The sequence below is a fragment of the Hyla sarda genome, chromosome 8 (assembly GCF_029499605.1).
Source record: "Hyla sarda isolate aHylSar1 chromosome 8, aHylSar1.hap1, whole genome shotgun sequence".
Taxonomy (NCBI): domain Eukaryota; kingdom Metazoa; phylum Chordata; class Amphibia; order Anura; family Hylidae; genus Hyla; species Hyla sarda.
The window spans coordinates 110056184-110081490 of NC_079196.1; the positions used below are offsets into that span (position 1 = coordinate 110056184).

At 43.5% G+C, this 25307-nt stretch overlaps 2 protein-coding genes across 3 annotated transcripts in view; both read left to right on the forward strand.

The window, feature by feature from the left end:
* CREB1 (cAMP responsive element binding protein 1) overlaps window positions 1-25307 on the forward strand; it is a 106551-nt gene that overhangs the window by 17117 nt on the left and 64127 nt on the right. The gene's annotated exons all lie outside the window — the stretch shown is intronic.
* LOC130285289 (uncharacterized) lies at window positions 2071-2430 on the forward strand. Its single transcript, XM_056536646.1, has one exon. It carries the CDS (start codon window positions 2071-2073, stop codon window positions 2428-2430), a length of 360 nt encoding a protein of 119 aa, XP_056392621.1.

Sequence of the window (25307 nt, forward strand, 5' to 3'; positions counted from 1 at the left end):
AGAGGAATGTGGAGATGCTTGTTCACCTGGGGGAAATGTTCTTCCTGATGCCACAAGATGGGGGGAGGGAAATTAGCATTTCCGGGAAGCTCTGCGCAATGACCCTTCCCTTGAAGGGCTGAGACAACGTGCTGTATATATGTGTTGACACAGATGGGTGGGAGTCCCTTTCCAAAGGCATGCTAGGGGCCCAAGAGAGAGCAAGGCAGTTAGTGGTTCCTAGGCAGTACAGGAAAGAGCTGCTGAGGTTAGCCCATGAGACCCCCCTGGCAGGACATTTGGGAGTGGCCAAGACAAAGTCCAGGTTGGTACACAATTTCTATTGGCCAAGTATGGGTACTGCTGTTGCAAATTACTGTAGATCCTGTCATGTCTGCCAAAGGGTGAGTCTGGGGATGTAACTTGTGTTCCCCTAGTGCCCCTACCAGTCATATCTGTACCTTTTTGAACGAGTGGCAGTGAATATTGTGGGGCCTCTGGCTATACCCAGCAGCACAGGGAAACCATTTATTCTTACTGTTGTAGATTATGCAACCAGGTACCCTGAGGATGTTGCCTTATCCTCTGTCCGAGCAGATAAGGTGGCAGATGCTCTGATCAGTATTTTCTGCAGGGTGGGGTTCCCCAGAGAAATGCTCACTGATCAGGGCACACAGTTCATGTCCAATCTAATGCAAAGTCTCTGTAAGAAGGTGAATGTACAGCACTTAGTAGCAAGCCCATACCACCCCCAAACAAATGGTCTTTGTGAGAGGTTCAATGGGACCTTGATACAAATGCTAAAAACCTTTGTAGAATCAGAGGGCAGAGACTGGGAAAAGTATTTACCCCATCTGTTATTCGCTTACAGGGAGGTACCCCAAGAGTCTACAGGTTTCTCGCCCTTTGAATTATTGTATGGTCGCAAAGTGTGGGGACCCCTAGATTTAGTAGGAGGGGGAATGGGAAGGGGGGGGCTACATGCCCCTGAGACTTCTGTGGTGGAGTATGTTCTGAAATTCAGGGACAGGATGCAGGCACTGACTGGGCTGGTACATGACAACCTCACAGCAGCACAGTCCAGGCAGAAGTACTGGTATGATCGCAATGCAAGGGACCGGGTCTATGAAGTGGGACAGAAGGTAATGGTTCTGAACCCCATCAGGCAGAATAAGTTGCAGGCCACCTGGGAGGCTCCCTTCCCCATTCTGCAGTGCCTAGAACCCACCACATATGTAGTTGCTCTTGATGAGAAAGGTCAGAAGCAGAGACAGTACCACATTAATATGCTAAAGGCATACTATGACCCTGAGGAGGTGGTACTCAGTGTATGCAGTGCACCAGAGGAAGAGCTGGGTAGTGATCCCCCTACTGGACCTAATGGAGGAAGCTAAGAGCCAGGGATCCCTTCAGGATGTGAAGATCAATCCACAGCTCTCAGAGGAAAGAAAGAGGCAGCTAAGTCACGTACTAGGCCGCTTCAGTGCCACCTTTACTGGGAAGCCAGGGCAAACTACTCTAGCCACCCATCATGTTGATACGGGGGACCAGCCACCGCTAAGACAGGTAGCCTACCGGGTATCCCCAGAGGTAAAGTCCCATATACACAAGGAGATTGAGGAAATGTTGAAGTTAGGGGTAATTAAGAAGTCAAAAGGCCCTTGGGCCTCCCCAGTAGTTCTGGTGCCTAAAAAAAGACAAATCTACTAGGTTCTGTGTGGATTACAGAAGGTTAAATGCTGCGACTACCTTTGATGCTTACCCTATGCCCAGAATAGATGAACTACTTGATCAGCTAGCAGATTCCCAATATGTGACTATCATGGATTTAACCCGAGGGTACTGGCAAATCCCTATGACCCCAGAGGCCCAGGACCGGTCAGCCTTTATCACACCCTTTGGGTTGTTTGAGTGCTGTGTCATGCCTTTTGGGATGAAAAATGCCCCAGCCACTTTCCAACGACTGGTTGATCAGCTGCTAGAGTGCCACAGGGAATACGTCGTGGCATACTTAGATGATATTGCCATATTCAGGTGAAGCAAATAGCTAAGGCAGGACTTACCATAGAACCAGAAAAGTGTCAAGTTGGCATGACAGAAGTGCAGTATCTGGGGCATAGAGTAGGAGGGCCCCTACGCCCTGAGCCCAGTAAGGTGGAGTCTATTATGGCCTGGCCAATTCCTAAGACCAAAAAGCAGGTAATGTCCTTTTTGGGGACCGCAGGGTATTATCGTAGATTTGTCCCAGACTATAGTAAGATAGCAAAACCTCTCACAGACTTGACAAAGAAGGTGTCCAAGCAAATTACCTGGACTGAGGATTGTGAGAAGTCCTTCATTGCCCTCAAGACTGCATTGTCCAACTCTCTGGTCCTCCAGGCCCCAGATTACAGTAGAAGGTTTGTGGTACAAACAGATGCTTCCAATTTTGGGCTGGGGGGGTGTTCTTAGCCAAGTAAACTCCAATGGAGAAGAACACCCCATACTCTACCTTAGTAGGAAGCTATTGCCTAGAGAAGTGGCCTATGCGGTCATAGAGAAGGAATGTCTAGTTGTGGTCAGGGCTTTGCAAAAATTACAGCCATACCTGTACGGCAGGGATTTTACTGTCATAACTGATCACAACCCTCTACATTGGTTGGACAGAGTGTCAGGTAACAATGGAAAATTGCTTCGCTGGAGTCTTATCCTCCAACAATATAATTTCACTGTCCAACACAGGAAAGGAAGCCTGCATCAAAATGCAGATGGATTATCACGTCAGGGAGAAATAGATGGTTAATGGAGACAGATCTATCAGCCTGGAGAGGCCAGATCTCTCTGTCCCCATCTTAAGGGGGAGGTGTCAGGCCTGATGATGGAAACATACATGTGTTTTATAATTGTATCTATGTATTATCCAAGACATGGGTGAGAGGTCATTCAGACGGTGTATCCTTTTTGTGTATTGCATTTTATTGGGGGTCTGGCTGTTTGTTTACATCTCCTTTGAAATCAAAGGCTCTTTTGAAGCAGCAAGATGTAAGGGGCACTCTGGTCCCATCATATAATCAAACAGATAAGGGGTCAGGAAGAGAGATGCCCCACCTGGTGGGATCAGAGGGGAGGGGGGGAATGGAGTTTCCCTCCAAAGAAGCAGATAAGACTTAAAAATGCTGGACTCAACTGTTTTTCAAGGCTGTGCCCAAAGCTGACAAGAGCTGCACTCTCACTGACAAGGACGGCTATACCATCATGCTGTAAGAACTTCATCTTTTGTTTTCTGAACTTACCTTGCTAAACTCTTTCATATTTTTGTAACTGTATGTCATTTGTTTCTGTATTTTTATATAGTCAGCACTGTGATACCTTTTATAGGTTAAATGTTTAATTAATCAGCTCTGGTCTTTGATCTCTAAATATATGAGCTCACCTTTCTGAAGGCAGCTCTGGTGAAACACATTTATCTAAGGGTTAATTTGGTGACTTGCTGGGACTAGTAGTGGATACCCAGAGGTCTGGTGGCCTTAACCCTTGCACCATCACACTCTCTCTAGCGTCTTGGCTGGACTGATAGGGTGTGATCGTGACAGAGAGGTTTCATTACAATTGGTCATGCAAAAAACAAGCCCTTATATGGGTCTGTAGATGGAAATATAAAAGAGTTGTGGATTTTAGAAGGCGAGGAGGAAAAAACGAAAATGCAAAAATAAAATTGGCCTGGTCCTTAAGCAGTTAAAAACATAACAAGATCTCCATGAAGCCACACAGTGCCCAGAATTTACAAAGGGCAATACATGGACTAACAGCTAATCAGAGTAAATCAAACAGGGAATTATTCAGGGAGGTAACCCAATTGCACTTCCACCATTATGAACAGGAACAGTCCCACTCTGCACAGCTCCTGGAATAAAACAGCCCAACAAGCATGCAATCACAGACACACACCTCACTGCCCCACCTCCATCCACAAGTTTTGTTTTTCTTTTAACCCCTTAAGGACCCAGCCCAAATATACCTTAAGGACCCGGCCATTTTTTGAACATCTGACCACTGTCACTTTAAGCATTAATAACTCTGGGATGCTTTTACCTTTCATTCTGATTCCGAGATTGTTTTTTCGTGACATATTCTACTTTATGTTAGTGGTAAAATTTTGTCGATACTTGCATCATTTCTTGGTGAAAAATTCCAAAATTTGATGAAAAAATTGAAAATTTTGCATTTTTTTAACTTTGAAGCTCACTGCTTGTAAGGAAAATGGATATTCCAAATAAATTATACATTGATTCACATATACAATATGTCTACTTTATGTTTGCATCATAAAATTGACGTGTTTTTACTTTTGGAAGACATCAGAGGGCTTCAAAGTTCAGCAGCAATTTTCCAATTTTTCACAAAATTTTCAAAATCGGAATTTTTCAGGGACCAGTTCAGTTTTGAAGTGGATTTGAAGGGCCTTCATATTAGAAATACCCCACAAATGACCCCATTATAAAAACTGCACCCCTCAAAGTATTCAAAATGACATTCAGTAAGTGTGTTAACCCTTTAGGTGTTTCACAGGAATAGCAGCAAAGTGAAGGAGAAAATTCAAAATCTTCATTTTTTACACTCGCATGTTCTTGTAGACCCAGTTTTTGAATTTTTACAAGGGGTAATAGATGAAAAATCCCCCCAAAATTTGTAACCCAATTTCTCTCGAGTAAGGAAATACCTCATATGTGTATGTCAAGTGTTCGGCGGGTGCACTAGAGGGCTCAGAAGGGAAGGAGCGACAATAGGATTTTGGAGAAATGGTTTTTGGGGGGCATGTCACATTTAGGAAGCCCCTATGGTGCCAGAACAGCAGAAAACCCCAACATGGCATACCATTTTGGAAACTAGACCCCTCAAGGCACGTAACAAGGGGTCCAGTGAGCCTTAACACCCCACAGGTGTTTGACGACTTTTCGTTAAAGTCGGATGTGTAAATAGAAAAAAAAAAATTTTCACTAAAGTGCAGTTTTTCCCCCAAATTTACCATTTTTACAAAGGGTAATGGGAGAAAATGCCCCCCCAAATTTGTAACCCCATCTCTTCTGAGTATGGAAATACCCCATGTTAGGATGTAAAATGCTTTGCGGGCAAACTACAATGCTCAGAAGAGAAGGAGTCACATTTGGCTTTTTGAAAGCAACTTTTGCTGAAATGTTTTTTTGGGGGCATGTCGCATTTAGGAAGCCCCTGTGGTGCCAGAACAGCAAAAACTACCCACATGGCATACTATTTTGGAAACTACACCCCTCAAGGAACGTAACAAGGGGTCCGCTGAGCCTTAACACCCCACAGGTGTTTGACGACTTTTCGTTAAAGTTGGATGTGTAAATGAAAAAAATTTTTTTTTTTTTACTAAAATGCAGTTTTTCCCCAAAATTTTACATTTTTACAAGGGGGTAATAGGAGAAAATGACCCCCAAAATGTGTAACCCCATTTCTTCTGAGTTTGGAAATACCCCATGTTAGGACGTAAAATGCTCTGCTGGCGAACTACAATGCTCAGAAGAGGAGGAGCGCCATTGAGCTTTTGGAAAGAGAATTAGTTTGGAATGGTAGTCAGGGGCCATGTGCGTTTACAAAGCCCCCCCGTGGTGCCAGAACAGTGGAACCCCCCACATGTGACCCCATTTTGGAAACTACACCCCTCACAGAATTTAATAAGGGGTGCAGTGATTATTTACACCCCACAGAACTTTGGAACAGTGGGCTGTGCAAATGAAAAGGTTTATTTTTCATTTTTACGGACCACTGTTCCAAAAATCTGTCAGACACCTGTGGGGTGTAAATTCTCAATGTACCCCTTATTACATTACGTGAGGGTTGTAGTTTCCAAAATGGGGTCACATGTGTCGGGGGTCCATTGTTCTGGCACTATGGGGGCTTTGTAAACACATGTGGCCTTCAATTCCGGACAAATTTTCTCTACAAAATCCCAATGGCGCTCCTCTTCTGAGCATTGTAGTTCGCCCGCAGAGCACTTTAAATTCACATATGGGGTATGTTCTTACTCAGAAGAGATGGGTTTACAAATTTGGGGGGGCTTTTTTCCTATTTCCCGATGTGAAAATGAAAAATTTAGGGTAACACCAGCATTTTTGTGAAAAAATATAATTTTTTTTCATTTTCCCATCCAACTTTAATGAAAATTCGTCAAACACCTGTGGGGTGTTCAGGCTCACTATACCCCTTGTCACGTTCGGTGAGGGGTGTAGTTTCCAAAATGGGGTCACGTGGGTATTTTTTTTTTTTTTGCGTTTGTCAGAACCGCTGTAAAATCAGCCACCCCTGTGCAAATCACCAATTTAGGCCTCAAATGTACATGGTGCACTCTCACTCCTGAGCCTTGTTGTGTGCCCGCAGAGCATTTTACGCCCACATCTGGGGTATTTCTGTACTCAGGAGAAATTGCGTTACAAATTTTGGGGGTCTTTTTTTCCTTTTACCGCTTGTGGAAATAAAAAGTATGGGGCAACACCAGCATGTTAGTGTAAAAAAAATAAAAAAAATTTACACTAACAGGCTGGTGTAGCCCCCAACTTTTCCTTTTCACAAGCGGTAAAAGGAAAAAAAGCCCCCCAAAATTTGTAGTGTGATTTCTCCCGAGTACAGAGATACCCCATATGTGGCCCTAAACTGTTTCCTTGAAATACGACAGGGCTCCGAAGTAAGAGAGCACCATGCGCATTTGAGGACTAAATTAGGGATTGCATAGGGGTGGACATATGGGTATTCTACGCCAGTGATTCCCAAACAGGGTGCCTCCAGCTGTTGCTAAACTCCCAGCATGCCTGGACAGTCAGTGGCTGTCCGGAAATGCTGTGAGTTGTTGTTTTGCAACAGCTGGAGGCTCCGTTTTGGAAACCCTGCCGTACAAGACGTTTTAAATTGTTTATTGGGGGGGGACAGTTTAAGGGGTGTGTATGTAGTGTTTTACCCTTTATTAGGTGTTAGTGTAGTGTAGTGTTTTTAGGGTACATTCACACTGGCGGGTTACGGTGAATTTCCCGCTAGGAGTTTGCACTGCGGCAAAAAATTTGCCGCAGCCCAAACTTGAAGCAGGAAATTTACTGTAAACCCGCCTATGTGAATGTACCCTGTACGTTCACATGGGGGGGGCAAACCTCCAGCTGTTTCAAAACTACAACTCCCAGCATGTACTGACAGACCGTGGATGCTGGGAGTTGTAGTTTTGCAACAGCTGGAGGCACACTGGTTGGAAAACCTTCAGTTAGGTTCTGTTACCTAACTCAATATTTTCCAACCAGTGTGCCTCCAGCTGTTGCAAAACTACAACTCCCAGCATGTACTAATCACCGAAGGGCATGCTGGGAGATGTAGTTATGCAATAGCTATTGGTACCCAACTACAACTCCCAGCATGCCGAGACAGCTGTTTGCTTTCTGGACATGCTGGGAATTGCAGTTTTGCAACATCTGTAGAGCTACAGTTTTTAGACCACTGCACAGTGATCTCCAAACTGTGGACCTCCAGATGTTGCAAAACTACAACTCCCAGCATGCCCAGACAACAAACAGCTATGTGGGCATGCTAGGAGTTGTAGTTTTGCAACATCTGGAGGGATATAGTTTAGAGACCACTGTATAGTGGTCTCAAACTGCAGCCCTCCAGCTGTTGCAAAACTACATATTCCAGCATGCCCAAACAGCTGTCTGGGCATGCTGGGAGTTGTAGTTTTGCAACATCTGGAGGGCTACAGTTAGAGACCACGGTCTCAGACTGTAGCCCTCCAGATCTACTTACCGGCTTCCGTAGGATCCCGGCAGCCGTCCTCTTCAGACGCACGTGATGCCGCCCGCCGATCAACGTCGCCGCAGCCTCCGGACGGGTAAGTGGACGTCGGCGCCCGGTCCCCTTCGGTTCCCCGTTCTGCCCCGCATATTGTGGGAGGGCAGGACGGGGAAAACGAAAGTTAACCCCCCCCGCCCCCGGTCTGCTATTGGTCGTCGCCTCTGACTATCAATAGCAGACCGCGATCCCCCTTCTATTCCGGGTCACCGGGTCACAATAGACCCGTATGACCCGGAATCGGCGCAAATCGCAAGTGTGAATTCATTTGCGCCGATCGCCGACGGGGGGGGGGGGGGGGGTCTGATGACCCCCCTGGGCATTTGCACGGGGTGCCTGCTGATTGATATCAGCAGTCACCCCGGCCCGGTCCCCGCCCGGCACGCGGCGGGGACCGAAATTCCCACGGGCGTATGGATACGCCCTGGGTCCTTAAGTACCAGGACGTCAAGGCGTATCCATACGCTCTAGGTCCTTAAGTGGTTAAAGCAGAAGTTCCTTTAGAAAAAATCTATAATGCCTGGGCTGCCTTAGACTCCTTTCACACTATGAGCATTCATCCGTTATTAAACATCCCTTTTCTTTGTAAAAACGAATGTATAATAACGGATGCTAATGGCTGAATAATGTCCATCAAAATAACGGGCATATTCATCCGTTAAGACTCGTTATAACATCCTTCATGTATGGCCATTTTAACACCTCTGCCTACAGACTCCCACATTCGGGACTACTGCTGCTCCCATCATGGAGCAGACTTGTTTCCATGATGGGAGTAGTAGTTCCCCAGCTGTGGGAGTATGCTGGTGGCTGGAGAGGCTACATTAGTGTTTGTACTACAACCCCCATCATGGAACAACTGTTCCATGATGGGGGTTGTAGTACAGGGGCTGAGGGAGTGATCGCTCCGGGTTTCACTTCACAATTTATTAAACAGGGGAGCAGACTGCATGCTCCACTCCCCTGCGATGTATGTTGTATTTACTTTCATTTTAAAATTCTCCGCCGGGAGCCCTGTATGGCCGGTACAAAGGACCATTCAGGGCTCCCGGCAGGGTTTTCAAATAACAGCCTGCGGTGGGGAAAGATATATAGAATCGCAGCGCATTTATATATGTTACGACTGTAGCGCTATCATAAGCACCCAGCAGCTCTATGAATGAAAAGTATTCTACAGCGGCACATCTGGCCGGCACTATGCACTGTTGAAAGAAGACTTGTCATTCATAACGTTGCAGCGGCATCTGTATATAGATGCGCTGCAGGGGTCAGACATATATCCATATGTCTGGCCCCCCACAGAGCATCTATAATCAAATGCCTTTGCAGCGCTATGAATGAAAAGCATTCTTTCGGGCAGCGCATCAAGCCGGCCAGATGCGCTGCTGTAGAATACTTTTCATTCATAGCGCTGCCAGGGGAACATATATAAATGTGCTGCGGGGGGGGGCAAGATATATAGAAGCGCTGTGGGGGCCAGACATATACCTCCCCAGTGATTTTATATATCTTTCACCACCGCAGCGCTTCAATTTGAAAACCCCGCCTGGAGCCCATGGGGGTTTTAATACAAACACTAATCTTGCCTCCCCAGCCACCGGCAGACTCCCGCAACTGGGGAATTACTACTCCCATCATGAAAACAAGTCTGTTCCATGATGGGAGTAGTAGTAGTCCCTCAGCACTGCAGAAGTCTCCTGATGTCACCTCTTCTGAGCATACTCAGGAGTAATAATGGATATTATAAACCAGGTGCAAAAACATACATGACATAAAGGCTCATCCGTTTGCCATACACTTCAATGTTAAAAATAACGGCCTTTAATTTAGCCGTTTCTTGTGACGGAAGAAAAATTAGTGCATGTGCTGTTTTTTTTCAGTCACAACTAACATCCGTTATTCACGACGGGCTGTAATGGGTCATGACGGATAATCAAAAAATCCCATGGACTTTAAAGGGATTTTGTATCGGACGTTTAACATCCGTTTTTAAAGCTTTTCTAACAGTCGTTTATAACCAATCTTTTAACGGATAAATTGTGTGAAAGGGGGCTTAAAATAAAACATTTGAAGAAGACTTGCTTGCCTCTGCTCCCTCGGTGTTACGGTATCTTGCTCTTCTCCTACCCCCGGCGTCATGTTCCTGGTCCATCAGGAAATCGCTGCCTGCAGGTGATGTCTTGCACCGGCCAGTGATAGGCTGAGTGGCAGTGTGATGCACTTAGCCTATGCGACCAATGCCGTGGCTCAGTGCATCACACTGCTGCTTTGGCTATGGCTGGCTGAGGCAGGACATCGCTGCGGCTGGTGATTTGCTGACCATCAGCGTGACAAGCTGACCACAGCCAGGCCAGGAAGAAGATGCCAACAGAGGAGTGGAGCAAGATACCAGAACGGGTGAGTCCTCTTTGTTTTATTTTAAGGCAGCCCGGGCATTATAGAATTTTTGGGACTTCTACTTTAAATGGGCAATGTCACATACTTTTATATGTTTTACATCTTGGCAAAGCATTAAACCTTCTAATATATTGTACTTCATAAGAAAATCTTATTTCCTTTTTTTATAGAAATCATGGATTATAAAATCATGGCCTTGTCCAAGCTGAAGCACATTTGGTACAGAAATTCTGCCGTGCGCACAGAGCAGCGGAATCCTGTTGAATTCAATGGGACTCTGCTGCAGCGGAAATTTTGAGGTGTGAACCTAGCCTAACTCTTTTGTGGCCTCCACATGCTTCCATCAGTAAAAAAAAAAATTGCACAGTGCGGAGACAATATATGGTAGAAAAATGGAAAATTACAGCACCATCTCGTCCATTTAATCTGCCCTAATATTTTTTCCTTATTTATTTTTATTAGTTGTTTTTTTAGGATATATAATTTTCATATCACAGGCAGGTATTCCTTCACTTATTGTGAATTTACCGTTCAACATGATGAGGGGGGCGTGTGGGATGATGACAAGGTGATGATGAAGGGGGGGGGTGTGGGATGATAACAAGGCGATGATGAAGGGGGGGTTGTGGAATGATGATGAAGGGGGGGGTGTGGGATGATGACATGGGGATGATGATGAAGGGGGGGATGATGACAGGGTGATGATGATGAGGGTGTTAATGACGGAGGTCTGGATGATGACAGGGGGGATGATGTATTTCCCACCCTAGGCTTATACTAGAGTCAATAACTTCCTGGGATTTTGGGGTGAAATTAGGGGCCTCGGCTTATATTTGGGTCGGCTTATACTGAAGTATATACAGTAGCTTCTAATTGTGCTTCCTTGCTCTTGTTTAGTTACTTACTGAAACGTCTTTCTTTTCTTCTTTGAACCTTATTTTACCCTTTTAACATAATTTAAGGTTTCACCTCTCAATTCCCCTTCTTTTACATACTTAAAGGATACTCTGGTGGCAGACTTTTTTTTTTTCTTCAAGTGGTGCCAGAAAGTTAAATGGGCACTGTCGCCAAACTTTTTTTTTGATATGTTGTAGTATATACAACATATCTCTAATATACCTTCATTAATTTTCTTTTCACTAAAATAGTTTCATTTACATTTGAAAACCGGCCACTAGGGGTCTACCTCCTAGTGGCCTGCTGCAGCCTGGCGTGACATCACGATTGAATTCGGACCGATGCTGGTCGGGCAATCGGTCCTAGTTCATTCAGCCTGCGCTCGCTCCCTGCCTGTCAATCAGACGGGAGGGAGCGCTTTGAACAAAGAGGATGCGTGCGGGCTCCCTGGCTTCGCACGCCAGCCCCGGCTCCCGATGTGAGGTAAAATTTTATGCGCTGCTGCTGCTAAGCAGTGCTGTGCTAGGACTGCCCTGCTCCTTATTCTTTTTCGGGTGGGCAGAGGGGTGGGAGCGGGATGTGTGGCAGCTGCGGCCATCAGATACTGTTTTCAACCTGGTGTGCCTCCAGTTGTTTCCCCACTACAACTCCCAGCATGCCCTGACAGCCAATAGTAGTCAGGGCAAGCTGGGAGTTGTAACATTGAAACAGCTGGAGGTACACTGTATAGGTGAACGTCGCGCCTGCTGGGGAAGTCTGCCTGGTAAGTGAGCACACTACCAGGCAGACAAAAAGGCATTTTTAATATAGTAAAAAAAAAAATTTGAAGGCAGTGAGGGGGTTAGGGATAGATTGGCTTAGGAATAGGCAGGGACAGAGGGAAAAAAAAAGATGGTGGGGAGCTACTCTTTAAAAAGATTTAGTAAATTACTACTATTTAAAAATCTTAATCCTTCCAGTACTTAACAGCTGCTGTATGGTCCACAGGAAGTTGGGTGGTTCTTTCCAGTCTAACAACAGTGCTCTCTGCTGACACCTTTGTCCGTGTCAGGAACTGTTCAGAGCAGGAACAAATCCCCATAGCAAACCTCTCCTACGCTGGACACCGGGCAGATGTGTCATCAGAGAGCACTGTGGTCAGACTTGAAAGAACTACCCAACTTCCTGTGGAGCATACAGCGGCTGTTAAGTACTGGAAGGATTAAGATTTTTTTAAATAGAAGTAATTTGCAGATCTGTTTAAAAAAGTAAAACCCAGCTGGCTTCTTGTTTGCATGATTATTATTATTATTATTATTTTTTTTTTTGGATACCTGAATGAGGCGCGTTTGCAGCTAGACCTCCACCGATCTCAACTTCTAAGACCCCCACCAATTTTTAGAATGAAGGGTAACATTCACTTCCTGAGCCAAGTGCACGGAGTACCGATATCTGGAAATTAGCATAGTATTCCAGATGTGGTCTCACTAGAGATGTCTATGTCCCTCTACTACTGGTTTTACCACTAGCTATGGGCACTTTGCGCCTTTGTCCTTGAATTGTGGTGTGCATGTAACCTGAGGCCCTGGTCAGCTACGTAAGGCCTTATTCATTCTATGTTTCTGCAGTACATTAGCAGTATTCATCATCAGCCCATCAAAAAGAGGTGCTGATGTGTACTGCATTGGACCCATTCTTTTTGGTGGCCTGAACCTAAGCCACCTAATTACTCTGTTTAGGCTGCTTGCCACTATTCTACACCAATTGGATGGAACACAACAGTGCAGTAGACAATGCTATTGTGTGTTGTCAAATTAGAGTATACTAGCAGAATGCAGCCCAAATTGAGTCACTAGATGACTCTGTTCATGCCATTGAAATGAATGAAGCCTGATGGATGCATCTAAGGTACTGCAAAACATAGTATCAACAGGGCTTTACTGAACCGAACAGTAATCAAATGATGGTTCTATGGTCCAGTTTTGATTCTGTATAACCCTTGGATGATAATTTTGTTGTTAAAGTGAGTCTGTTTTTCTGCTAACAGCTGCAAACATTGTTGGGTAGGTGTTAGGGAATAAAAGCAAATTGATAATGGTTTCCAGACATATAAAAACCGCCTTTTTATTTCTCAGCCAGGTGTTAAGGAGACAGAGCCCAGTTGCCGCAGTGCCATAACCTGGCACACCTCCTCTTGACTTTCATCTTCCAGCCCCTCCTTGGCAAAACAGGACTCTTTACATCAGTCAAGGAGGGGCTGGAAGTGAGGAGGTGTTTCAGGCTGTGGCTCCTGAGCCTGCCTGCCTTGTTATTTTGCTAACAAATAAGCCACTATCGGCTTCAGGAATGGCTTAAAGGGGTTCTCCGGTGCTTACACATCTTATCCCCTATCCAAAGGATAGGGGATAAGATGCCTGATCGCGGGAGTCGTGCTGCGTGCAAGATCATGGGCGCCCCCAGCAGCGGAACTCCCGCGATCAGGCATCTTATCCCCTATCCTTTGGATAGGGGATAAGATGTGTAAGAATCAGAGAACCCCTTTAAGGATATTAAGGAAACAAATGATTGCTTGTAAAATTTGCATTAAAAAAAATAAAAAAAAGTTTAAATAAACATTTTTAAACAAAAATAATATATTTATCCTGCTCAGTGAACTAAAAGATGGGTGTCAGAATATAAATAAATATATATCTCATACAGCACTGTCAATCTTATGCCTTCATGAAGGTGAGAAGAAAAAAATGAAAAATCACTGTGGTAAAGGGGTTAAAGTATACCTCTGTAAGAATGAAGTTGAAGAAACCAGTCAACCAAAGCTGATGCTCAGTGAGTGAAGTTCAAGAGCAATTCATCTTTTTAGCCGACTGAATACAGACCGTCAATTTCACATTTCATATAATATCTGAGGCTAATCAACAAATTAATGTTTTTTTTTCTTCCTTTATGGGAAGATTATCTTTGAAAAACTGTAATGGCCAATATGGGCTAAAATATCTATTGCTGTGTCAGTAAAATGGTCGTCCACCATATATTCAACAGTCTACTTTATAATATACAGTGGGGATCAAAAGTTTGGGCACCCCAGGTAAAAAAAAAAAATGTATTAATGTGTATAAAGAAGCCAAGGAAAGATGGAAAAATCTCAAATTCTTGTTTGAGGTATCTTTGCCCATTCTTCCTTACAAAAGTCTTCCAGTTCTGTGAGATTTCTGGGCTGTCTGTCACGCACTGCTTTTTTTTAGGGTACGTTCACACGTGCGGATTTACAGCGTATTTTACGCTGCAAATCCGCTGGTGAAGGCCTGCTCTATCTATGCTGGCTTTATATGTGCCTGCTCGTAGCGGCAATAGGCACACTGCGATGTGCGAGTCGCAGTATACTCGCACATCGCGGGAGCTCTCTGCTTAGCTCAGAGCAGGGAGGGCGGCCGCGATGTGCGAGTACATCGCACACATCGCTGCACTGTCTGCTGGTAGGAGCGTATTGCATGCTACTAGCAGGCATATGTAAAGCCAGCATAGAGCGGTGCCTTCACCAGCGGATCCGCAGCTAAATACGCTGCGAAAATCCGCGCGTGTGAACGTATCCTCTCTTTAACTTCAGCTTTTTTACAGATGGCATCAAGTTATCATCCAAAATTTGCTGAAATTTTATTGAATCCATTTTTCCTTGATGCACTAGCTGCAATACAACCCCAAAGCATGATTGATCCACCCCCATGCTTACAGGAGACTGACAACTAGATTAAAGAGGTACTCCGTCACCCTTTCCGATAGACTTGCATTGAGGGGCGGGGTGTGACGTCACACGGGGGCGGAGTTGTGACGTCACGATCTTCCGTCCCGGTGGTCGAGATCTCCAGTGGTTTCGGAAACTGCCACAGGTGGGTGCTGCATGGTAGATCCAGGGTGTTCCCAGCAGCTGGACCCCGGCGATCTGACATCTTATCCCCTATCCTTTGGATAGGGGATAAGATGTCTAGGGGTGGACTACCCCTTTAATCTAGTTGTCAGTCTCCTGTATCAGCCACTGCCTTGAAAATGCTGTTACCCCCACTGCTGTCAAAGTACAGATACTCTTTTCAAAGGTGCTCCTGAACTGCTATAAAGTTGAATCTCGTGCATGATCTAGAAGTGTTTTGACAACTGGAATTTTTGATATGCAAAGTGACAAGCTTTAGTCTTATAGTTTCTACATTTATTGGCAGGGATTCCTTTTTTTTAGCCATTTAATTTTTCTATCCTGTAACTCCTCTGCCAGCAGTGTTGCTGGCTGTATAACACCACTGGAAAGAAAATGTTTGTTTGATTTTTTTGCCTGAAAAGAATAGCTGTAATTTATTTTTTATTTTATTTATCCCTCTTGCAAAAGAAATATAGCCTTTACACAGTGGCTACTTAAATGGGCACTGTCGGATACAAAAACTTTTTATATGTTGTACATCTTGGCAAAAATCAAGCAATGATTTTATATTGCCAGGATTTCTATAAAAAAAGGAAATAACATTTTCTTATGAAGTATATTAGAAAGGTTAATGTTTCTGAATCTGGCAGTGCCTATTTATATAAGTGGACATTCATGGAATGTTGGACATGCCAGGGCTGTCAGAGTGGTAGCACCTTTTATAACTCTGAAGTCCTTATGCACTAATACTTAAAGCGTACCCGTCAGATCCAACAAAAAAACATTTTTTTTTAAATAAATCGCTCAGTACCTAATCCTGACCAAATACAATTTCACGGTGTGGCCCCGCGTCATAGCGGGTTGGGCCAGGCCTCTAACAGCGCTCACGGCTGTCAATTAAGGAAGTGTGTCCATGACATAGGTGATGACGCATGGACACAGCAGGACTTGTATGTGTCCAAGCAGGCAGGGGGGGGGGCAGTTGTTTGACTTTTTTTCAGTATGAAATACTGAATTTTTTTAAAATAAAAGCAATTGCAAAACCTATTGGTTTTACATGCTTTACAACATATCAAAAGTTTTTGTATCTGACAGTGCCCATTTAAATTCCTGAATATTTATTTATTTTTTTAAATCAACTGGTGCCAGCAAGTTAAACAGATTTGTAAATGACTTCTATTGAAAAATCATCACCCTTCCAGTACTTTTTAGCAGCTGTATGCTACAGAGGAAATTTTCTTTTTGAATTTCTTTTTTGTCTTGTCCACAATGCTCTCTGCTGACACCTGATGCCTGTATCAGGAACAGTGCAGAGCAGTATAGGTTTGCAATGGGGATTTTCTCTGCTCTGGACAGTTCCTGATATGCACATCAGGTGTCAGCAGAGAGCATTGTGGACAAGACAAAATTTTTTTTTTAAAAGAAAAGAATTTCCTCTGTAGCATACAGCTGCTTAAAAGTACTGGAAGAGTAAAGATTTTTTTTAATAGAAGTCATTCACAAATCTGTTCAACTTTCTGCCGCCAGTTGAGTTAAAAAAAAAAAAATAAATGTTTTCCACTGGAGTACCCCTTTAAAGAAGAGGCCCTTAAGAGGTTACACTTGTTTATTTGATTACTATTCTCCCACCCTACCCCCACCCATACACGTGCAGACTTGCGAAAGCATGCACATGTTGTGAAGGGGAAGAAGGAAATTAGTACGTTTTGAAGTGTCTGTCAGCAGATTATCTCCAGAAATTACTGTGTTTGTAATTAAACATGCTAGCCATTCTTCCCCAGAGTTGGGCCACCCCCATATCAAAATCAGCAAGTCAGCTGACAGTCATCAAATATGTGTGCGGCTATCTTTAGGCTATGTTCGTATGTACTGCAAAAAAACTGATCAAATTGCTATAAACACGAACCTAGATCTCTGCTTGCTGTAATTCAATAGAACCTTTCTCCATAGTACCACTCAGGCATTCCCTGTCTCCATTGATGCCAATACGTATCATAGTGGATTCCACCAAAAGAATGTACCTGTTCTTTCTATTAGCGAAGTCCTGAATTTTGCAGTGTGCACAGTATCGGAATCCCTTTACAAAAAATGGGAGGATGCTGCACTGTAGCTTTTGAGAGGAATGTCTCAGCTTGAAAATTCACCCACATGAATGGGCCCATACTCTAACTCTGAATAGCCCTGAACCTTTTGTTTCTCTTTTTCCTGATTTATGTGGTACAGGGCAGGTACACGAATGCATTACGCAACTTATCTGGATGTGATATTTGGGAACATACTGCTGTGCTATCCCTTACTAGCCCAGGTCATAGGTCATATTTCATGAGACAATGCTTGCAGGTTCCCCCACAAAATTCTCAGAATTATTGCAATAATCTATACACATTTGGTGTAAATGCTAGTTTGGCCACTGAAGCATACTGCATGTGTATGTCTGGTCCAATTAAGTGTCAGTTGCCTTAGTTTTTTGCTATTGAAAATGTTAACCAAATATGTTTGGAGCATGTTCAAAACCACAACAAATGTGAGGAAACACTGACAGGCAGAATTCTGAAAACATGGCACATGTATGTAATTTACTGTCATCAACGATTTTCTTATGGTGTCTTAGATGTATGTCACTTGTGCCAAGTTTTGTCCTTCTAGCCCTGTACTATCTAATGTTAAACTTTGTTGTATATGACCATGCTTACCCATTTTTGTATGTTTTTTTGTTTTACTACATTGTGGACAAAGCTCTTCAAATTGAAAAAAAATGTAATTTGCCTGATGCCTTTTAATGCTCCTCTTCCTTATAAATGACATAAAAAATAAAACCTATTGGTACCAAATAAAATACCCATCTACTGTTCTATTCATCATAGCAAGAAAGGCAAAAAAAAGTGTCCATCCAGTTCAGCCAGTCATCCTGCAGTGTTGATCCATGGCTTAGAAAGTTTTCCTTACCTTAGAAGAATAAAAAAAAAAAAATCTATCCGGACTCTGGCAAGCAGAATAAATGCATGAGGTTGACCAGTTACCAATTAGATCTCGATTTTCATTGTTTAGAGGCCTTTTCAAAAATGAAAGAAGCAGTCTAATTGTTTGCTGTGGCAAGTGAACAACTTTTCTCCTCCACAGGTTTTGATGAGTCTCTCCCGTCTTACACAGCAATTTGCACCCTCAAATGGTAGTCCAAGGACTGCAGGATGTACTTACGCCAAATGGCTTTGCTAGTCGTGGAACATGTTATTACTTTTATTATTGTCTGCAGAGGAATCAAGCCACCCTGGTTGTGACATGGGTCTTTATTTGCTTTTACCAGATTTAGCATTTTGAACCTTTTAATGGCTAGTCAGACTTTTTACAGGGAGACATTTTGCAGTTACTCAATAGTTAAAATCAGTAGTGCAACAAAAAGTCCCCATGTAGCCCTAGCCTTAATATATTGATATAATGCAGAATAGTAGCATATAGGCCTGTCTGTTTCCAACAAATCCTATTGTCTGCTTCCAACAAATTGTATTGTCTGCAGCTCATCATTGTAAGTACTGTTTAAGCTATGTTCGCCGCCAGTTAATACCACGTCATGACATATATACCACATGTTGATTTTTTTGGCCACCGATCACATTAACACAGGAAAATTAGGAGCACTCACCAATGTTAGAAGCCCCATTTAGGATACATAAAGAGCTGGCTGTGTACATGGGAGGAGGCAATTTTCCCCAATTCTTGCGATTAATGGGGCTCTCTGTGGTTAGACCCCCACTATAGGCTGTAAGTTTATCATGTGGTTAGGGGATAACTTCTGGAGAATGCCCTTTTTAAATAATACATCCGTTTATTAGCTGCACCAATGTAGCCTTGATGTTTGAAGCTAGTCTCATCTACCCAAAAATGTTACAGAGAAAAACTACATTGCAAAAAACATGCCCCCACACAACTTCATAGACAGAAAAACAAGCAAAATTATAAGGATCAGAATATGGTGATGCAAAACATTTCTTTTGAGTAACTTTTTTTTAGAGTACTTGTCATCAACAAAAACTTTTAATATGATGTTCATAATCATTAATGAAGACATATTGTAATATATCTTCATTAAAAAAATATAAATATTTATACCAGTTTTTTCATTTTATACTTTTGGCCACTAGGGGTCTCTCTTCTATGCCTGGTCTGCAGGCAGCTTCCTATGCTTTTCATAGTAAGTGTACAGATTTTAGGACTAATGCTGAAAGGGCTCTGGTCCTTCCACAGCAAGTTCAGTACTCTCAGCTCAGGACTCGCTCCCAGCCTGGAGCAGCACTGTGAGCTACAAGCCTGCACATGCCTCTCATATAACAGAGGCCAGTCGCCTCCCCCTGCTCTGTGTTCTCCCTGCCCCTCACCACACGTTATCTTATACATTGTATTATCTCACTGCACTCCCTGCTCTGCCCCCCCCCCTGACATTCATCTTAATTACTGCCTCTGTAATTGCTCCCACCGCCCCTGGTTCTCAGCATTGACTTTTTAGTGCAGAGAGACACAGGAGAGAGAGAGACAGAGGCTGCCATCCCTCCCCTGTACTTAGTCTGTATGCACATTGCTGAGCAGTGTTTCCCAACCACGGTGCCTCCAGTTGTAGCAAAACTACAACTCCCAGCATGCCCGGACAGCTGTTGGCTGTCTGGGCATGCTGGGAGTTGTAGTTTTGCAACAGCTGGAGGTACCCTGGTTGGGAAACACTGCTGCAGAGGGAGAGCAGCATACAGGAAGACTGGCAGAAGCAGAGTCCCGGACAGGCTTCATGTGACATCATGCCTGCCGGGACCCGCCTCCTTCCATTCCTCAGAAAGACAGTGCTCCTGAGCTAATGAAGAGGGATAAAAAGGTATTTCCACAGCGTTTTAAACCTCAATTAGCACAGGGATAGGCATAGTTAGAGTAAGGGACAGATGGGGAGGGGGATCAGGGAAAGTTTAGTTGATGACAGGTACTCTTTAAGTAGTAAAACATGTAACAAACTAGATCAGTGTTTCCCAACCAGGGTGCCTCCAGATGTTGCAAAACTACAATTCCCGGACAGCCAAAGGCTATATGAACTATATTAATCGGATATTCTTGTAATCGTACTGATTAAAGAATAAAGATAACATTTTGCTTTTACAGAATCGTAAACCTCATCGTTCACATGTTGTACTACTAGGGTCAAAGCTTCCGTCATTAACTCCTTAAAGGGGTATTCCAGGAATTTTTTTTGACTATACTACAGGGGCTGTAAAGTTAGTGTAGTTCATTATATAGTGTTTGTACCTGTGTGTGATGATGATGGTGGCCTCACAATTCTTCTGTGATTATCGCCCCAATATTTTTAACAGCACACAAAATTACTCAGGTCTCCGGATTTCCCAGGTTGCAGTACGTCAAGACCTGACATCACTAGTCAGGTGATCAAAGGGAGCCTGTTCTGCTTGAATTTTGCAATAGCTGTAGGCCCCCTGATTAGAAAACACTGTCAATGAGTGGGTTGGCTGATGTGTGGGAGGAAGGAAAGTGATCTCAAACTTTCAAGCATGCAACTGTGGGATGTGTAGTTTAGAGAACAAAATCCAACAGCAAATACCCAGTTCTGGCAGGTAAGTACTAAAATCACCTTATGGTGGATAACCCCTTTGGGGTTTTAAGCCCCACTCCTTTTATTCTCTACCCTTTTTGTGCTTGGATCTTGCTTGCAAATCACGCCTAGTCCCACCTAGCCACGCCCCTTCTATTTCCAGCTTACAATATCTTCATCACAAATCAGTCCCACTTGAGGACAGGATAAGGAAGGAAAAACCGAGCAACACCGGGTACTCGGCTAGTCATATTTAAAAGGGGTATTATTATCCAGTGTTGATCTTACATGTACCTTAAGTACAGTTCTCATAGTATATTTATATATTATATTTTATATCCTGTGAATAGTACGAAGTAATGCCCTGCTAAGGACCTAACTCCACTAAATTTATTTAAATAAATGCTATTTTAAATTGTAAACTCTTATTTTTTTTTTATTCTTCTTTATTCTTTTTATCATTCTTTTTATTACTCTTTTCATTTATCTCTCACCCCTCTTATCTCTCACCCCTAAAAATAAACATATGTGATATTGCCGTGTGCGGAAATGTCCGAATTATAAAAATATATTAATTAAACCGCACAGTCAATGGCGTACGAGCAAAAAAATTCCAAAATAGTGTATTTTTGGTCACTTTTTATATCATGAAAAAATTAATAAAAAGGGATCAAAAAGTCAGATCAATACAAACATGGTACCGCTAAAAACTTCAGATCACGGCGCAAAAAATGAGCCATCATACCGCCCCGTACGCAGAAAAATAAAAGTTAAAGGGGTCAGAAGATGACAATTTTAAACATATAAATTTTCCCGCATGTAGTTATGATTTTTTCCAGATGTACGACACAATCAAACCTATGTAAGTAGGGTATCATTTTAATCGTATGGACCCACAGAATAAAGAAAAGGTGTCATAGCCGTCTACAGGGTTTTCCAACTACTAATAAAAAAATGCTTCGGTGGGAGGGGTTAATTTATATAACTGTGCCCATTGCACATGATATCAAAAAATAAATCTTTACTTGCCTCCCAGCGTTCTTGCCGTGCCTCCGGTGTTCCCCTCCAGTCCCTGGCTGAGATAGTCTTCCTGTCAGAAATCGTGACAGCACTTGTGTATCTCTGGTGTAAGGGATTGTTATGCACACCCACAATTTTGCGTCCCCTTCCCCCCCCCCCTCCCCCTACCCTCAGCTCTTTAAACGATTTCTTGGCTCCACCTCCACACATAATCGTCTGGGGCACATTGCCTCTGTCTCTCCGCTTTGTACTGTATCTTGTACTGTATAAGTGTTTACAAAGCAGCGTGTAGCTAGATTTAGCAAAACTACAACTCCCATCATGTCCAGACAGCCTAAGCCTGTCCGAGCAAGAAAACCTAATTGTCTAGGTTTTCCCGTAACAACCAGTCACACCTCAGCTTTCATATCTTAACAAGCGCTTGTAAAGTGAAAGTTGAGCTGTGATTGGTTGTTATGGGAAAAAAACAGACAATTAGGGTTTCAGGCTGATTGAAAGTCAGGGCCATTGTTTTGAAAACACTGATATAAATATATATATTATTTACAACTCGCAGCATGCTTGGACAGGCTTTGGTTGTCTGGGCATGCTGGGAGTTGTAGTTTTGCGAAATCTGTAACACTATCTTGCAAACACTTATTCAGTCCAAGATACAGTACACAGTGGGGAGGCAGAGGCAATGCGCCTTGGATGATTTTGCGTGGAGGCGGAGCCAATAAATGCTGAGGGGAGGAGCGGACAAAAAAACTGGGGTGAATAAAAATCCCTCACATCAGCTCTCCCACAGAGATGCATGGAGGGGGCATGTCGACCCCAGTCTTGTGCGCGAGGAGTGCCGGTGCACCTTGCACGAGATCAATGAGAGTTGCAGCGGTCTGACCCAAGTGATCAGACACTCATTCCTTTGGATTGGAAACATGGAACTACCTCTTTAAATTGATAAAGTTGTTAAACACCTACTGATCATAATGCTGTAGCATATCCTAGGGACATCTCCTAAAGTATCTGTCATTTAAAATAAATTCACTTTTGACCACCACACAGACTGATCTCTAGACTTAGCCAGGTGAAGCACATGGCAGCATGTTTCACTTCCTTGCCTGGTGCTCAATCTGTTTGCAGAAGACAGCCTTCATAAACTTTTACACTGCTCAAAAAAATAGATAACATCCTAGGTCTGATGAATTAACTAATCGTATGAAATAATTTTGTCTTTACATAGTTGAATGTGCTGACAAACCAAATCGCACAAAAATTATCAATGTAAATCATATTCAGACCTCCATAGGTTGATGATAAATCACACTCAAGTCACACTCAAAATCAAAGTGGAAAACCGCACTACAGGCTGATCCAACTTTGATGTAATGTCCTTAAAACAAGTCAAAATGAGGCTCAGTAGTGTGTGTGGCCTCCACGTGCCCGTATGACCTCCCTACAACACCTGGGAATGCTCCTGATGAGGTGGCGTATGGTCTCCTGAGGGATGTCCTCCCAGACTTGGACTAAAGCCTCCACCAACTCCTGGACAGACTGGTGCAATGTGGTGTTGGTGGATGGAGCAAGACATGATGTCCCAGATGTGCTCAATCTGATTAAGGTCTGGGGGCGGGTCAGTCCATAGCATCAATGCCTTCCTCTTGCAGGAACTGCTCATACACTCCAGCCAAATGAAGTCTAGCATTGACTTACAATAGGAGGAACCCAGGGCCAAAGGCACCAGCATATGGTCTCACAAGGGGTCTGAGAATCTCATCTCAGTACCTAATGGCAGTTAGGCTACCTCTGGCAAGCACATGGAGGGCTGTGCGGCCCCCCAAAGAAATGCCACCCCACACATTACTGACCTACCACCAAACCGGTCATGCTGGAGAATGTTGCAGGCTGCTGAACATTCTCCACAGCGTCTCCAGACTCTGTCACATTTTCTTAGTGTGAACCTGCTTTCATCTGTGAAGAGCACAGGGTGTCAGTGGCGAATTTGCCAATCTTAGTGTTCTCTGGCAAATGCCAAACATCCTGCATTGTGTTGGTGTGTAAGCACACCCACCTGTGGATGTCGGGCCCTCTTGCCACACTCATGGAGTCTGTTTCTGACTGTTTGAGTGGACAGATTCACATTTGTGGCCTGCTGGAGGTCATTTTGCAGGGCTCTGGCAGTGCTCCTCCTGCTCTTCCTTGCACAAAGGCGGAGGGAGCAGTCCTGCTGCTGGGTTGTTGGCCTCCTCCACGTCTCCTGATGTACTGGCCTGTCTTCTGGTAGCGCCCCCATGCTCTGGACACTACGTTGTCAGACACTGCAGATCTTCTTACTGCAGCCCACCTTGATGTGCCGTCCTGGATGAGCTGTACTACCTGAGCCACTTGTGTGGGTTGTAGACTCTGTCTCATGCTGCCACTAGAGTGAAAGCACCACCAGCATTCAAAAGTAACCAAAACATCACAGGGGTGTGGAAATTTTATAAAAAAAACTACTTGTCCACGGGACTAAAATGGAGCAAAATCTACTTGTCCCTCATGACGATCCACTTGTCCGGGCCAATTTTCGCTTTTACACTCTAATTTTTTCCTCCTCGCCCTATAATAGCCATAACTACCTACTATGATGATACCTTTTAATTGTTCCATAACATATTCTCTTGACCAAAAAAAAATAAAAAAATAAGGGAAGTGAAATTGAAATAGTAAAAGATAATGTGGCATAGTTGATGGTTTTCTTTTCTACGCCATTTACCTTGTGGTTGAGATAACATGTTAGTTTTACACTTTAGGCCGCCTGATTACAGCAATACCAGATTTGTATAGTTTATGTCATGTTTTACTAATTCTGAACTTTTTCTAATTTTTTTAATTGCCATTTTTTAACCCCTGTAGCTTTATTTTTTTTTCCTCATACCAGGCTGTATGAGGGCTCATTTTTTGCACCATAATCTGTTTTTTTGCATTGGTACCATTTTGGTATTGATCTGACTTTTTAATCGCTTTTTAACTTTTTTTTTTTTTCATGGGATATTATAAAAATTGCAAATCTGTGGTTTGGTATTTTTTTTTTTTACATTTACTGTACGGGATACATAATGTTATATTTTAATAGGTTGTACAATTGCGCACAAAGCGATACCAAATATGTTTGTTTTAATTATGTTTACATGTTTTTATATAGGAAAAGGGGGTGATTTGAACTTTTAACATGGAAGAGTTTAATGCAGCGGTCTTCAAACTGTGGCCCTCCAGATGTTGCAAAACTACAACTCCCAGCCAACAGCTGTCCTGGCATGCTGGGAATTGTAGTTTTGTAACATCTGGAGGACCACAGTTTGAAGACCGCTGGGTTAATGTGTGTCTGTCAAACTTTTAATAAAACTTTATTTTTTTTTTTTACACTTTATTACACTTATATGAGGAATCATTAGATTCCTCATACAGATTAATTGAGTTCAATAGAACGCTATTCATCTGTGTACTCTGATCCATTTATAGAGCCTAGTCCAGCCAGGCTCTATCAATGACTGAGCGGGACAGCAGGGAACAGAGGTAAGCCCTCCGGCTCCCTCTATAGTGGATGTCCCCCCGCGATCCACCCCACTAGCCCACCAGGGAGCATTCACATCTCCCTTTAGACGCCGCTGTCAGCTTTGACAGCGGTGATCTAAAGGGTTAATAGCCGCCCGCGGCTACTGAGAACAGCCGGGGGCTGTCAGGAGTCCGGAGCCCGCTCCATTC